Source organism: Vespula vulgaris, chromosome 10 (genome assembly GCF_905475345.1).
Source record: "Vespula vulgaris chromosome 10, iyVesVulg1.1, whole genome shotgun sequence".
Taxonomy (NCBI): Eukaryota; Metazoa; Arthropoda; class Insecta; order Hymenoptera; family Vespidae; genus Vespula; species Vespula vulgaris.
The window spans coordinates 6,762,075-6,778,106 of record NC_066595.1 but is presented as its reverse complement, the minus strand read 5'-3'; the positions used below and the strand labels follow the sequence as shown (position 1 = coordinate 6,778,106).

Below are 16,032 nucleotides of genomic sequence, written 5' to 3'. Positions count from 1 at the left end.
ACACACACACACACACACACACACACACACACACACACACATGAACCATTCAAAGCAAAGAGACTAACTCTATTTTTTGAAATTTAAAAAATTTTTCTATCGAGGCATTTGATTGATACTTGATTGCCAGCACTTAACTTTTTATATTTAAAATAAATTTTCTTGATGATTAGCTAATCCAACGTCATTAAACGACGAAACTTTGTAAATGAATGATTTATTTCAGCAATCAAAGTTTTTGTCATATAGAATAAAATAAAGTTAAATGAATTATATTGCATGTCGTGACATAAATCTATTATATAGATTCTGCATATGCACAAACACACATGCAATATATGTTTTAATATATATTTTACAAAAAATTAAAAAATTGTACATTTGTAATTTTATGAATTTTTTTACTTTTTGCTTTGCGGAGTTAATCACTTTGGCAAATGAACGACTTATACATAAATATTTCATGTCAGCATAAAAAATGATAAACGGTGAATAAAATACGTTCCCGCTCTCTCTTTCTTATTTTTTCTTATCTACGAAATAATTCCTCGTTAAAGATCTCCCAAAGATAGAAAGTGATTCAATGATAGTCTTTCATTTGCTCTCCCACTCTTTTCTTTAGACATAGTAAAACAATTAAGATCATCTACATTTCTGAACTTCGAAACGTTGACGTCGATTTTAAGCCCACATTCATTCCTTCCATTCTTTTTTTTTTTATGATTCAGTCAATAAGAAGACTTTAGACTCCGTTTAATGTGCTCTGGAATTCGTTCTGTTATCGCATTAAATTCTATTTAAAAAAATGCTTTTCTTTTCGATAAAAAAAAAAAAAGAAAAAAAAAAGATCCATTCGAATATTCACCGCGATTTTATTTTCCTTTCGTTTAACAAAAAGATATCAAACCAGACATATTGTATTAAGCATCCTGTTGGAACAATATAGCCAGCTGAAAATACATCGGTTGAATCCGACAATGCTCTTTCGTTCCTCGCTTTCCAGCACGTTGACTCACTAAATATAAACGCATTCCGAGACGAAAGCAGTAGGTATTGCTTTTATATAGCATGTTCGGTCATCCTTTCATCCTTTCGTTTAAAGAATGTCTTTCTAAAAAAATTTGATTTTTTCCAAATGAAAAAAAAAAAATAAGCACCAATTACATGGATCGCTTGCGAGTCTCTTAAGTATCACCTACCTGCCCTCTGCTCTATCTTTAGTAGAGAATTGAATGTGCTCTCGCTTTACTCTATTTATTGATTCCTCATCATTTGTTATTATCATTTCTTGACGTTCGTATGACGAAATGACGTAAATCGCAAATCGTTGCTGGAATGAATGGCACGAGGAACAACACGTGCATCCGATAAGTTGATAATAAATTTATTGTTGAGAAGAAATATATACTTGGGAATAAATTCTTTAAATGAAAGACATACATTCTTAAAGAAGCGAAAGTTATGAGATAAAATTTATGCAAAGAAAAAAGAAAGAAAAAAAAAACATAACTTCGATTCGAGATTAAATATAATAAATATTTTAGTATCAAATTGCTGTCTAACGATCATATAATGGGATTGAGTAGTATCAAATTAGTCATCTCACGTGCTTCTTGTTAGATATGTGTGCATGTAAAAATTCGTTATAATACCGACTGACGCAACGAGAACTGGTTCTTAGATTACGTTTTAACTGTACGCTATAACCAATCAGAAGGCGCCGTTCACAGGGGGCTCGACTAGTTAACTTTCGTCGCGTAATTTACGCGGGAAAGTCCTGGTAATAACCGTTCGATAGAAATCGAAATTACTTCTCTCTTTTTTTTTTTCTTTTTCATAGAAAATTGAATTTAATTATTTAATTTGCTAAGATTTGTGGAAATTTTTGTAAGCAATTAAATTTCATTCGATAGAGTAAATCTTTTCTTCTGATTTTTAAAACTTCCAATTAAAGTCAACTTTCTAGAAACCGCAGCTGTTACATGTCTATTAAAATTTCAAACAATATTACATTCCGTTCTAAGAAAGTATAAATTCAGAATTGACCGAAGATACGTATGTACGCACATTGCGTGAATTCGTATGCCTCCACCACGTATATAGAGACGTTCCGTTACGTACACATTCAACTAACGTTCTCTTTCTCCGTATGCCTTATGGAAAGGCTTCGAGGCCAATAATTCGCATCTTTTGCTGTCTCGAGTGTGCTCGCAAAAGCGTGCTTTTCTCCGTGCAGAATTCTCTTAGATGTAATTTTCGATCGGCACGCTTTCTATTCGTAGAATTCGCGTTTCTTCCTCGTCTTCTTTCTCCCCCCTTTTCCCACCACCTTCTGTCTTTCTCTCTCTTTCTGTTTCTCTATTACTCTTAGATTACATAGCCGACAAGATTCTCTCTTTCACACGATCATCTTAGGATCGATTTTCTTGCAGAATTCTTTCACGGATTCTCACCGTCATTTTTATCGAATTTTAAATTGCTGGTTGCCGCTTGTATAACTAACCTTGAATCAGAAAAGTATGAAGCTCGCTAGATAATGGCCGCAACTTCTACGTTTTATATAAGAGAAAATCGATCTTCTACGATAGGCGATCTCTTCTAACTGTATACTAGGAGCAAGTATGTTAACAAAAAATATTTAACGATCGTGATCCATCACGTCTATGATCTTCAGTTACATTCGAATCATGGGAAACGAATGAGTCCAGACCGAACGAGAGAGATCGAGTTGACACGAGATTTATACTTTTATTCAGGTGAGATTAAACACGTTAATGGATCTCTTCTACAAGAATTTCTAAGAAAATATTCGGACTCTTCCGTAAAAGAAAATTCAATTTATCAAAGATTTTGATTTTATATCGAATATAATCGATTCTGATCTTCCTTATTTGCGTTAAAAATTTCGTATTGCTATATTTTAACTTTATATTTACATTTATATTACATTTATAGTCGATATCAATATCAGTCATTCGAAATTAACATCAAAGACGTTTATGTGAGACACGTGACGTGTGTGTTTGAGATATCACACGTGTGCGTGTTTACACAGAAAAGAACTAATACGGTAGACGAAATCTAAAATTAGTTTTTGCTTTAAAATTAGTACGGGCTACGTTCGAATTGATTCACAAATCGAATTTAGACAAAAACGAATTTTTCTATATATCTGTTAGAATATGTACGTAGATATGTACGTCTATTTTTGTATTATTTTCTTGGAAACTCGAAAAACGTTGATTGCATATATCGTGTTGAATACCCGACGATACTTGTGTTAGCTCGATATAACTACGAATTATCTATTTTTAACTTTCGACGATGCGATTGGTCGAGCCTCCAGCCGAGCCTCTTTCATCGAGTCTCTTTCACGTCGCACAGATGCACGTATAAGATATAACACACCTATACGTAGGTACGCGCATATATATGTACAAATTACAGAGATGAAACGATAAAATAACTGATCAAAGTTCGACGCAAATAGGTCATGTGACTATTTCACTGAATATCGTTGAAACGACTAACATTTTTCTAACTTTTATATTATAAAAAGATCGTATGCAAATACAAGGAAGTAAAAAGTCGCACGGTTTGAAAACACAGAGTATCTCGCTTGCGAAATAGCAGTATATATATATATATATATACACACACACACACACACACACACACACACACACACACACACACACACACACACACACACACACACACATATACATACATATATACGTGCACGAGGAAGAACGATATAGATCGGGTCGATTGTTAAAGGTCGCTCGTCGCGTGCAACAAGATCATTTCTATCCTTCATCGTTAAATTATATTCTTAAGGTATATTACGAGATTCTATCGTTCGTTTCAAGGACACAAACATGTCGAGATAGAATTTATAAAAACTTATGATAGATTAAAGAGAATACTATTATTTTTAAAACGCGTATTGTCTATCGTACAATAACGTAACGTAATCTACAATAAAATATATATTTGCAAGAAACGAATAGAATCGTAGATAACAGTATACGTAAAGGATTAACTCGGCGCCGTCTCGATTTTCCTCGTGATATCATTGGTCGAGCCTTTGGTCGAGCCTCCACCGTAAATGACCTAATGACGCGGAAAGAGAATGCATGTGTTTCACGAAGGGACACGACGAGGAAAAAGTGATAGGATGAAGAGAGGGGAAAGAGAGGGGGAAAGAGAAAGACAGACCGACAAACAGAAGGAGAAGGGAGCACGATGTCCTTCGACTATTCGCGAGTAGTCGAACAAGTGGTGGTACCGCGCGATGTGAATTGACCAACCACGAAGAAGTAGCAACAACTGCGAACGACCGTTCAGTTCGAGTTAATTGACTCGAATTTAATAAATTCCCCACACTTATCTTGACGATGATGTATTTTTCTTTTTTCTTTCTCTCTCTCTCTCTCTCTCTCTCTTTTTTTTCTCTTACATTTTTCCTCATATTGTCGATCCATCCGAATGCAATCAAACAGGAATGACACATGTGTATTTTGATCGGACAATGAATAATTTTCTCTTGTGAATGTTTACATGTAAGGAAACCATATTTGTAATTTAGTAAGTATAATCAATGATACGGCAAAGCGTGAATTCTCCGATAATTAAGGTTTAACAATTAACGACTACCGTTTTTTTTTTTTTAATATTCCTTCTATTTCGTGGGAACAATTACGGATAATTCTTGGCGTTGTTCTAACAACGGATAATTATGATAGTACGAGGAAAAATATTTCGAAGTCCATCCAGGATTTTGAATATTTTTAGTCCTTAAATACGGAATAAAATTCTATGCAATAGACACGTATCAAGATTACTCATAATGTAAAAGAAGACAGGCGACAATTGGCTTCTCTTTCATTGATATTTGTCAGTCGCCCACTCTCCGATTGGCATCGTTTCTCTCTCGTTTGACCTTTATTCATAATGTCAGAAAAAGATGTATGTATGCTGATATAAAAAAGACGTCAATTGAGAAAGAAGAATTGTAGCAGGCGATATTTATTCGATAATTCCATTTCTTGTGATCTTGTGATATATCGTTATATGTTTTCCGACTTTTTCGATTTAATCAATATTAATACGAATCCTTCGTCAAATATATTCACGTTTTATTATAATATATTATATTATAAATTAAAGAATTTTTCATTTGTAATATATTATATTATACTATAAAAATAACACAACACAAAATTTGCATAATTGATTGACAATGTGTTATAATAGAACAATAATTGCGCACAATTTCTCGAGTATTTGCTAACGATTTAACTCGATATCTCACTGTAACAAATTTATCATTCTTGTCGCTATTATTACAGAAATAAAGGTAAGTGTTTCGTGTAATGTGAGATGATGTAATTCGTCGTCCGACGTCGTGATTAATTGTTCGTTGAGATTACTACCGATTGTTATTATAAATTCGAGTCGTTTCGAGGCTCGAAACTCGAATATCGATCGCAATTGATTCGCATGCTTCTTGTGAATTATACGATTATGCAATTTGCAAAGTAACAAGCGCCGGTGTTCATTGGAATTTGTTCTTTAAAGTGACGCAATCTATGATGAGATTCTCGCGACGTGTCGCGATAAGCATCGTTAAGATCGAACACGGCATCGTGAATCGCAAACAACTTTTATACTTCGAATGTGTACTTTGATCTAATTTGTAATGAGACGTGTAAAAAGATTTATCATGGCCAAAATCGTTTATTTTTGTTTGTCTCCTTTTTATTTTCGTTTTCTTTTCTTTTTTTTTTTTTTAACACTCGATTTCGACGCGTGACAACCTGTTTATTTTATACGGTCATATTGGGTAATATTTAATAAAACTAATGATTAACGACCACAATTGAAATACAGGTATCTCGCTTATAACATGATACTTAAACAACGCAGTTTCAATACAACGCGTTCTTGAAACTCAGATAGTAACTCTCGTATAACGCGATACTTAAACAATGCAATTTCGATATGACGGTCTTAAAACTTTTAGATTTTTATTTTTTCACTTTATATATTTTGAAAAACACATAAGTGCATTAGTTTTTAATCTTCGGTAAGTTGTGTCGACGTTGCCGCAATCATTATAATCCATTCAACGACTGGTTTATTTATAATTTTTATAATCTTATATGTACGTACGTACTATTATTTATTTCATGTTTTGCATATTAATTTGTATGAATTACTTGAATGAGATAACAATATTTTTCTGTTTGTTATGTCAATGTGGTTTATATTATTAAAAAAAAAAAAAAAAAAAAAAAAAAAAAAAAAAAAAAAAAAAAAAAAAAAAAAAAACGAAACAATTAAAAGAAAAGAATTTTTTGAATCTAATCCCGTTTTTATTAGATATAAATCTCATATAACGTGGCATTTTTATGAAATGTAATATTCGCGTTATACGAGAATTACCTATATTTTATAATTTTATATATTGACGAAATGCTTCGTAGATTCACGAAGTGTCTAGGCTGTGATTCTTCGATAATTGAAACTCTTGTACATTGATCATAATATACTGCTACGTAGATTAACAGTGTGTCTACGCTGAGGTTCGTCAACAATTGAAACTTTCACACTAACGAATTACTCCGTAGACATTTCATTAACTGAATCATTAACTGACTATGCCATAGAATCATATTTTCACTTCACTTATCGTTTTGATTAATTTTTTAATAAGAATATAACAAAAATATATAAGAAAAAAATATTCATTTCACGACGATGAAAAATTCAATTATCAATCATTAATCCAATCAATAGTAGAATAAATAATTTAATCGTATCATCTAATTAATCTTTTCGTTAAAAACAATGACTATAGTCATTCATCATCGTATATTCACTGTATTTCATCGGTGACTATAGTAACCCATCATCGCATGCCCGTTGTATTTCACTAATGTGAAATAACGGGGTGACTTCAGTTATCCGTTCTCGTATGCTCGTTATAATCCACATTATTATAGAATATACTATCTTTATGAACTAACACGGTAACTTCAATCACTTGTTAAAAGTTTGCATCGATTCACAACTTTGGTTATATTTTTTTCACTTCACTTGAAGACAATTTAAATTAAAGACTAATAATTACGTGACGCGACAAAGTATTAAATATTACGTCTGTTAGCGGTAAAGTATACGTTCGCTCCGTGACAAAGTATACGTTCCGATGCACACTGAAGTAGACGTTCGCGTTTTGACCACGGCAGCATACTCGAGGACGACGGTGTCGTAGCAAAAGTGTTAAAAATATAATCGTTAATCGTGGTTAATAATTAAATATTTCCTTTGTAATTGTTAATCATTTGCTGAATTATATATCGTGCAGCACTACTATGCGAACTATGTCAATCGGAGTTAGACAAAGTTCGAAGAAAAAAAATCCATAAATCTGTGGTATCGTTGATGTGACATCTTTTAATTTGCTAATGTGCAACTTTTATAAACAAAACGACAATGAAAAGAAAGCACAATAAAAATCAGTTTAGAACAGTTTAATTTAAGTATCTTTACTCACCAGAATACATCTTTCTTTTTTTTTTTTTTCATTTTTTATCAATGCATTTTTTTTTACGAGACTTTAAAGTAATACATTGATTTACATAAACGTAAGATAAAACATTTAATTGAAAGAAATAAAAGGGAAAGAAAAAGAAAAAATAATAACTTCGCATTGGAGAGCAGAATGCAGTGATTTACATCGACGTTAGATAAAATATTAAATTGAAAGAAATAAGAGAAAAAAAAGGGAAAAACAAGAAAAAATAACTTTGTAACATGTATATAACAGAAAAAATAAAGATACGAGATTGCCTTTCAAGAAGTATTTTTTTTTAAGATTTCGTAAACATACGTTCATGAGAAATCGTCAAGGCAATTATGAAAAGTAGAGAAAACTCGTTTTGCGAACCTTCTTTTTTTTTACTGATATCTTGCGAAATCTATGTAGTTACAGTCGAGGAATGTGATGAACGCAAAAGTTTTATAGGAGTAATATTGATAAGTTGAATGAAATATAAAAGTTAGACAAAAGATGGTATACAGGAAAAGAGAACGAAAGAAAAAGAGAAATATAGTATTCATTTAAAAAGAAAAGAAAAACAAAATGTTGAATGTTGAAAGAGTAGGTGTCCTAATCCCGCACCGTTACTTTCCCATTCTTTGGATGGACCATTCCTGTTGGCATAATGGACAACGATTGTTCTGCTTCACCCACAAGGACATGCAACAGTAATGAAACGAATGGTTACACTCGCCCCACACGACTACGCAGTCTTGTCGTCCGTAAAAGTCCTTCTTGCTTTCCGCCTGACATCGTAAGCACGCGTCTGTAAAAAAAAAAAGATAAAGAATGTCAGGATCTTGTTCTCCTTTATTTGAGAAATTTTCTACTTCTCTCGATCTTTACCTTTCAAATCGTTAAATGGCAAATTTATATATGTGTAAGTGTTCGCACGCACGCACACACGCACGTATATACGCACACACAAAGCAACCAAAATGAATATAAAGAAACCAGGATTTGCATTAGCTCGACCTTGCGTGCCAAAATAGTAGAAACTCGACGAATTAATACGAGAACCGGAAAAACATGCTAATACGAAGAGTTGAATGTTAAACTTGGATATTTTTTAACTAATACGGGAACGTTTGCTTCTTTCTCTTTCTCTCTCTCTCTCTCTCTCTCTTTTTCTATATATATGTATATATATATATACACACACACACACACATATATACACGTGAACATAAAAAATATAAAGAAGAAAGAGCAAAGCGATGAGAATAGATAGAAAAGAGATAAAATATGATTTATCTGTGATTATTGTGTAAATAGACGAGCAGGCAAATTTTTGTTTTGTTTGTTTTCTTTTCCGTCCTAATCAAAGAGAAGGACGAAAAGAAATATAAGAAGAAAAAGAAGAAGAAGAAGAAAAAAAATAAGGATGGAAAGAGTTCAAGGCGATCCTAATATTGTGCGTGCGTGCGTGCGAATAGAATAGCTTATCGGTTGATTTTGCGACTTCTTGTTACTTTACACCTACGTAAGATTTTCAGTTAATGTCACGTTCATTTACGTCGCGAAGTTTCCGTCAAATATGCGTATATATATAAATGTGCTCTGTTCGCAAAATCGATGGAATTATCGTGAAGACTGCCGACTCGCCGTCATGACGGAACAATGAAATATCGATTATCACAATACAATCCATGATAGACAAGAAAATAAACAGAATGATATCGTTTTTGATACGATTTATGAGATAATATACTCTAATAATAGTAATAACACTAACAAGTGTAATAAGAATGAATATAATACGTCAGTGTAGATAATATCGAAATGTTCTTTTCCTTTTCTACAACAATTATTCCAACTTATTTAATATGTTTCTGCGAACAAATCTGCAAGATAAAATAAAAGAAAAGAAAAGAAAGGAATATTTCTACCTACGTCTTTACATCCGGTATCGTCCACATTTCTTTAAAAAGATAATGATAATTCATAACGTCAGTGTATACGCATTTCAATTAATCTTCTGCACCCTGCCATTTTCTCTCTTTTTTCTTTCTTTCTAATTTTTACAAGCAATACACAATAAAAAGCGTTCGAAAGAAAAACTTGAGAGAATGATTTTCACATCGAACGTAAAAGGAATTATTAAGATTCTGAACGTTATCGACAGACAATAATTAAAATACTTGAAAGATAAGACAAACAAAGGTAACGTCGTAACTCGTAATGAGACGCGCTTTTAAAAAGTTCATTGTTGCGGTGCAAAGAGATAGAGTAGAAGGGGTTTAATATTAACCACGATATATAAACATCTTTATGATCATCGATCCTCTCGAGTCGTGGTTCGCATTGAATGAGACATATCATTTTACGCTGTCTCGTTACCGATTTACGTATACATACATGTACATATATATACAAGTATAAATAATGTGTGTATGTATATATATGTATATATATATATATATATATATATATATATATATATATATATAATGCAATGGCCAGTAAAATTCCACTGTCTTATCTAACGACGAGTCTAGGAGCCGCCTTATTACATACGATTACCAACGTTACGATACATCTACCTTTCTATGTGTACGTGAATATTACGATAGTATATACAGAAGTACTCGCTATCAACCAGTCGCGTTAATACGTGTTATCGTGTACGAGTATAACGTGTCGTGCATTTACGAGATTATAAGAAAAGTTGACTAAGAGAAATTGTCATGATGCTTTAATCTCGATTTTGATCAACACGCGAGATAATTCACTTTTGTGGATATTTCGAGACACGACTTTCTTTCTCGTCAAATAATTAAAATACTTTTAGCCTAATCCCGTCTTAAAAATTCGTTCATATTAGATTTTTTTTTCTTCAATATACGAGCATAACTCACGAGTATAACGTATAAAAATTATTCTTTTATCGATCAAACTGATTACGAGGATAACAAAATCTGTAGGATTATGCGAGATTAGATAAATAGGACCATTTATTAAATCCATTATAAATTATCTTGTAAAATACTTGAGATAAAAAATTGGCGAAGAGTATTTTAGTATCTCACTCGAAAGATACGAATCTGGATGTCGACAAGCCGATGGAAAAATTCCATGGGCCCTGAACTCGGTCGAATCTTTGTTGTCCTCTTTGACTTCTCTCTCTCTCTCTCTCTGATTCTCTTTTTCACTCACTCACTCAGGATAATGTTTAATGGAAAAGAGAGAGAGAGAGAGAAAGAGAAAGACAGAAAGAGCGAGAGAGAGAGAGAGAGAGAGAGAGAGAGAGAGAGAGAGAGAAAGAGAGAACTTTCCATGCGTCTTCATTCGTTGTTATCTGTCGGCTACTGGCGCTTCGTCTATTAATCCTCGACAGTTGAGGGGTGACTCTCTCGTTGACCCCCACCAGGGGATCCCAGCCGGAGACACACCAGACGTGCCTCCAAGAGCCGAGGAAACGATTGGGCCAATTAACGTCGTCTTCGCTTCGTCTTCGTTATCGTTGTTATCGTTGCCGTTGTTGTTGGGGGCACTGTCATAATATCGATATACGATCTAATCGTATCGATTTCTCGATTATTCCTTCGAGGTTACCCTTTCCTTCGATAGATAGTATATATTTTATCGAACTATTACAATGATGTATGGAATATACTTTTTTTTTTTCCATTAGAAATTTAATCTTGTTCGAAATCACACAGTCGAAGATTGGAATCGACGAATCTCGACGATTTAGAAATCGCTTAATAAATCGTTCGTAAAATGTGGAAATAATTATGATAATCATAAATACAATATTAGCAGTAAGATCATAACATACGCTGAAATCGTTTTACTCGATTAATCGAGATTCTTTAGCGATTTAAGCATGTTTTAGTTATTAAGAATTATCGCTCGGAAGTTAACGAATTTTGACATTTTGCTACGAAGTCATTTTCTTAGAAAATTTTCACGATGTATTAGATAGATAAACACGTATTATGTAACTTGATAGATAGCACGCTGATCGATGTGTTCGAACAGCGAACACGTTTTAAGAGCATTCATCCGTGTACGAATCTCATCCAGGCCGAAGAACATTTATACGTCCTGTTTCTTATCCATTCAAGATATATACCTCATAATCGTTAACGCGGCGTAAATAAAACTGTTTCGATCCACCGTGAGAAGATATTACGCGAGCAAATAATTTCTCGATCGTACGAGTCGTTAATTATGGCTCGCTTGCAATAGCTAGAAAAAGAAGCGCATATATTGCTTGACGATGTACTGCCAATGAGTAGATCATTCATTAATTCGGTCCTTAATTAAGCTAGCTAGTGTATGCGTCCATAGGCGTGTTTATATGTGCATAGACACATGCATTAATCATCTTGACATTCGAACGTTCGAGAATTACGAGGGGACTAGCGAGAGTTTTAGTTCGATGGGTTAATCTGTCGGGACTTACATGCCATTCAAGATTCACATATTGTGTATATAGCACTGAGTTAGCCTTTTAATTGCGAGTTCATGGGTTTACAACATTGCACGAGCCGATATACAGTCTTCTCTTTTGCATACGTAACGAATTACTTAACGGACTCGGATCGTTTGGTTTTAATCGGATTCGATATAGATTTAAGGACGTTAAAGGAATCAAAGGGCACATCGATGAGATACGCGACGCGTGTACTTGACTCATGTGATACGAATAATACATACATATATGCGTACGTACGTATATACATACATATATATATTTATAATGATGACAATTATTTGCAGTTAATTTCACGATTCACATCCTACATAAAATCGACCTTGATTTTCTTCCGAATGAATGTGATATTTTTCTTGGCTCGCCTCGTTTTAACAAAACCATCTAAACGTTCTAAATACTCGATTGAAATGACGCATAATCATCGAGTGTCAGTACGCATTCACATCAGAACTACTTTAACGCGCATTCGTAAGCGTCATGGAACACTCAAGCATTCGAGCACAATGCGGGCAAATGGTCATTATTCAATGCGCTCCTTGATATGTCTCTAGCACGCGGAGTCATTTGGTATTAACTCGAAGACTCATGCCTCCGACGTGACACGAAATCATTTTCAGCTCACCAAAGAAATCTACATGATCTTAGTCGATTGTCGTTGATGAAGAATCATTAACGAATGTAGTTTTCGATATAATCATCGATCGAGATACTATACGCGGCGTCATTTTACAATTCTTTTTTACGCGTTTCCATATAGTAAATCATCAAGATGTAATGATTTATTTTATGACGATTATAATTGTTCGTCTTACTAATTGTAAGTAAATATCGGTGCGTATATAAATGCGCTGACATTTTTGTTAAATGAAATCTTAATTACACACAACGAAGAATTTACGACGATAAGCACGATAATACCTGTTATCACATACATATGCATAGTATAAACATACGTATCGGTCGAATGTTTATCTTCTAGGATTATGACGCATTAACCATCGTTTAGATACATATATTGCAAGAGATCGATTGTTTATGAGATGGCATTTAGTTTTTACTTTTTCGCCATTAAAAATATTCATCACTAATCACATTTTTTTGTTAGTATATATTATTAACGAGCAAGATATTTTCAAGATAAAGAATAACTCGTCTTACATATCTGTCTGTCATATCTAAGCATAAAAAGTTTGATCGATCGGGAAAAAGAATCGTATGAATCGTAAATAAATAAAATAAATTATAGTGGAAGTCGTATATGACCAGTAAGACTGATAATACGGGTTAGATACGTCACGATAAGATAATAATATACTTTAAAAAAATGTAACTATATGCAAAATACAAAAGAAGAAGTTCATATTATTGTCTCGGACTGTACGCAACGAAGGACAACGGAACTTTAAGATAACATTCAGAACATTTTAACAAAAAATTTGTTACGTTCGACCATAAAAGCTATAAATATGATGACTTTAAAATGCAGAAAGTAACAAAATTAACATATTGAAACGATTGTACAATGAAAATAAAAAAGAAAAGGCTTAGATCAATCACGATTATACCTTTCTATCATCGAAATTATATCATTTGTATTGATTTTGATAACACTTATCACCTACGTAATATTTTACTAACAATAAGTTCGTATGTTCACATGAATGAATCAAGTTTAAGAATTACTTCCATGATAACAATTATCATTATTATTACGGTAGACTTTACATAGATAATGTAAATCTTTGACGAATTTGAAGCACGAGAAAAGGCGGGTAATTTTAAACTGAATTCAAGATCAATCCTAATCCCGATATATTTTATTTTATAGTAATTAATAACAACTGATTGATTAACTGATTAATTAATAGCTATGATAATCTCTTTTTACCTTCTTGTTACCGTTTTTGTTCGATTATGTATGTACGTATTTGAGCAGACTTAATTCCTCTAGCATAATCATATGATAATTACAGAAGTTGATGGAAAAATACTATAAACGAAGTTAGACATTCGTTTGACATTGATATACAACGCATATACATATTTGTACGTACGTAGGTGACGCCAATGCTTTTCTGCGACATTTTGCATATGCGACAATAAACGCAGAACCAGTAACGATTGAAAGAGAGAGAACAAGAGGGAGAGAACAAAAGAGAGAAAGAAAGAGAGAGGGAAGCGTTTGTTCCATTACAATTAAAATAGAAGCCTTTTCTGATTTGTACTGCGCAATTTCATTCTTTTATATCTTCAATCTTTTAAAATACAATTCTTTTTTATCTTCGTTTTTCTCCTTCTTCTTCTCATAGTAATTCGCCAAACTCGCAAACGTTGTTATCGTTGCTTTCAGAAACGAGATTTCTGCTTTTTATCACAATCGGAAATGAGAGCAACCGAAATCGCTTATTTTCATGTGTGAATACGTACATATATATATGCATATATCTATAGAAGAGAAATAAATAGAAAATCTAAAATAATGAGTTACTTTAACGTTAATGTTCTTCTTACTGACGTAACATACATTATAGATTTTTTCATGTACTTATAATACATATGTATATATGTAAAATGACAATCAATGATGCATCGGAATGCTTACATTTCCGTGTATCAATATTGCGTAGAAAAGAAAGTAATTAACCTTGGATGCATTTTATCACATGTTGTTGAAAACTAGTAAACAAGATGAAAAGAAGTATATAATAAATAAGAAAAAAAGCAACGCGAATAAATGTAACGTAATGGTTTACTATTTTGTTTGCATCAACTTCAGAATATTCAATACATGATCAAATGTATTAAACAAGAAGTGCAATAATCGGTATGTAACAAGATGCGTTTATTAGAAATTCGAAACCATAATAACTAAATGCGTTGTACTTGCATATTTATCATAGTGAAACGACATACTACTGCGACATACAACTATGTATAAAAAAGAAGAAAATATACAGATCTGCCATTAATAATACGTAATATATGGGCAGTAGGTTTTACATATGAGAATAATAAAAATAAGTTCATATAAACATACGCCCTATTTGATGTATTTTACTATTTATATTTATTAAACATATATCCCTTTCTCTTGTAAATTTATAAAAATTTTTGTATATGTATATAAAAAATGTTTAATTTCAATATAATATATATAATTAATTTAAATTAATAAAATATATTATTTATAAACTAAAATTTGTTAAATGTACTTACACAAATAATAAATTTTATTGTAATTGAAATAGGAAAAAAACTAGTATCGCTAAAATTAAAAAATATTATAAATAATTTATTGAAATTATAGAATTTATATTAAAAATAAATAAATTATATAATGATAACGGCGAATTTATATTAATAAGAATAAAAAGTTAATTATATGCTAAAGATATATTTAATGACAAATTAATGTTAAAATGAAAAAAAAAAGATTGTGTTTAAAAATAGATACAAAATTTGTACATCTTATAACTTTAATGTTATACCTGAAATCATAATTGTTTTAGATTTTTTAATTTCTTTCTATTCGTATATATGTTTCATTGTTAAAAAGAATAGAATTTGCACGAAATAAAATAGAATATTTACTTTTTAATGGAATATCTAAAACCATTAATGTTTCAGATCTTAAAATTTTATTCAATCGTATGTATTATTAAAAGAAATATAAAGTTAGTTCATGTTTTAAAGAAAGACATAGTTACGAATTTGTTTGGGGAAAAAAAAAAAAGAAAAAATTAAATAGATATATTTACAATATTTATTTATATAAATATATACAGACACAAACACAGGTGTAAAAAGTTATATTAAATTTTCTGCGTCACAGTTAAGTTTATCGAAGTATATCTCTGGTTAAAAAAAATTTAGCGAAAACTTTTGCGTCACGACTAAAATATTCTCTCACGAAACCATCTTCAAGTCGAACATATGTATTTTATTTTTGATCTGTCTATATATTGTTAGAACAACCGCG

At 32.0% G+C, this 16,032-nt stretch overlaps 1 protein-coding gene across 1 annotated transcript in view; it reads right to left on the bottom strand.

Moving 5' to 3' along the window:
* Positions 1-6,301: 6,301 nt before the first annotated feature.
* LOC127067128 (RING-box protein 2) overlaps positions 6,302-16,032 on the bottom strand; it is a 31,711-nt gene continuing 21,980 nt past the window's right edge. The window contains exon 2 of the mRNA XM_051001711.1: positions 6,302-8,375. Coding sequence (XP_050857668.1) covers positions 8,194-8,375 — 182 coding nt within the window. The 3' untranslated portion in view covers positions 6,302-8,193. The remainder of the gene's footprint in view (positions 8,376-16,032) is intronic.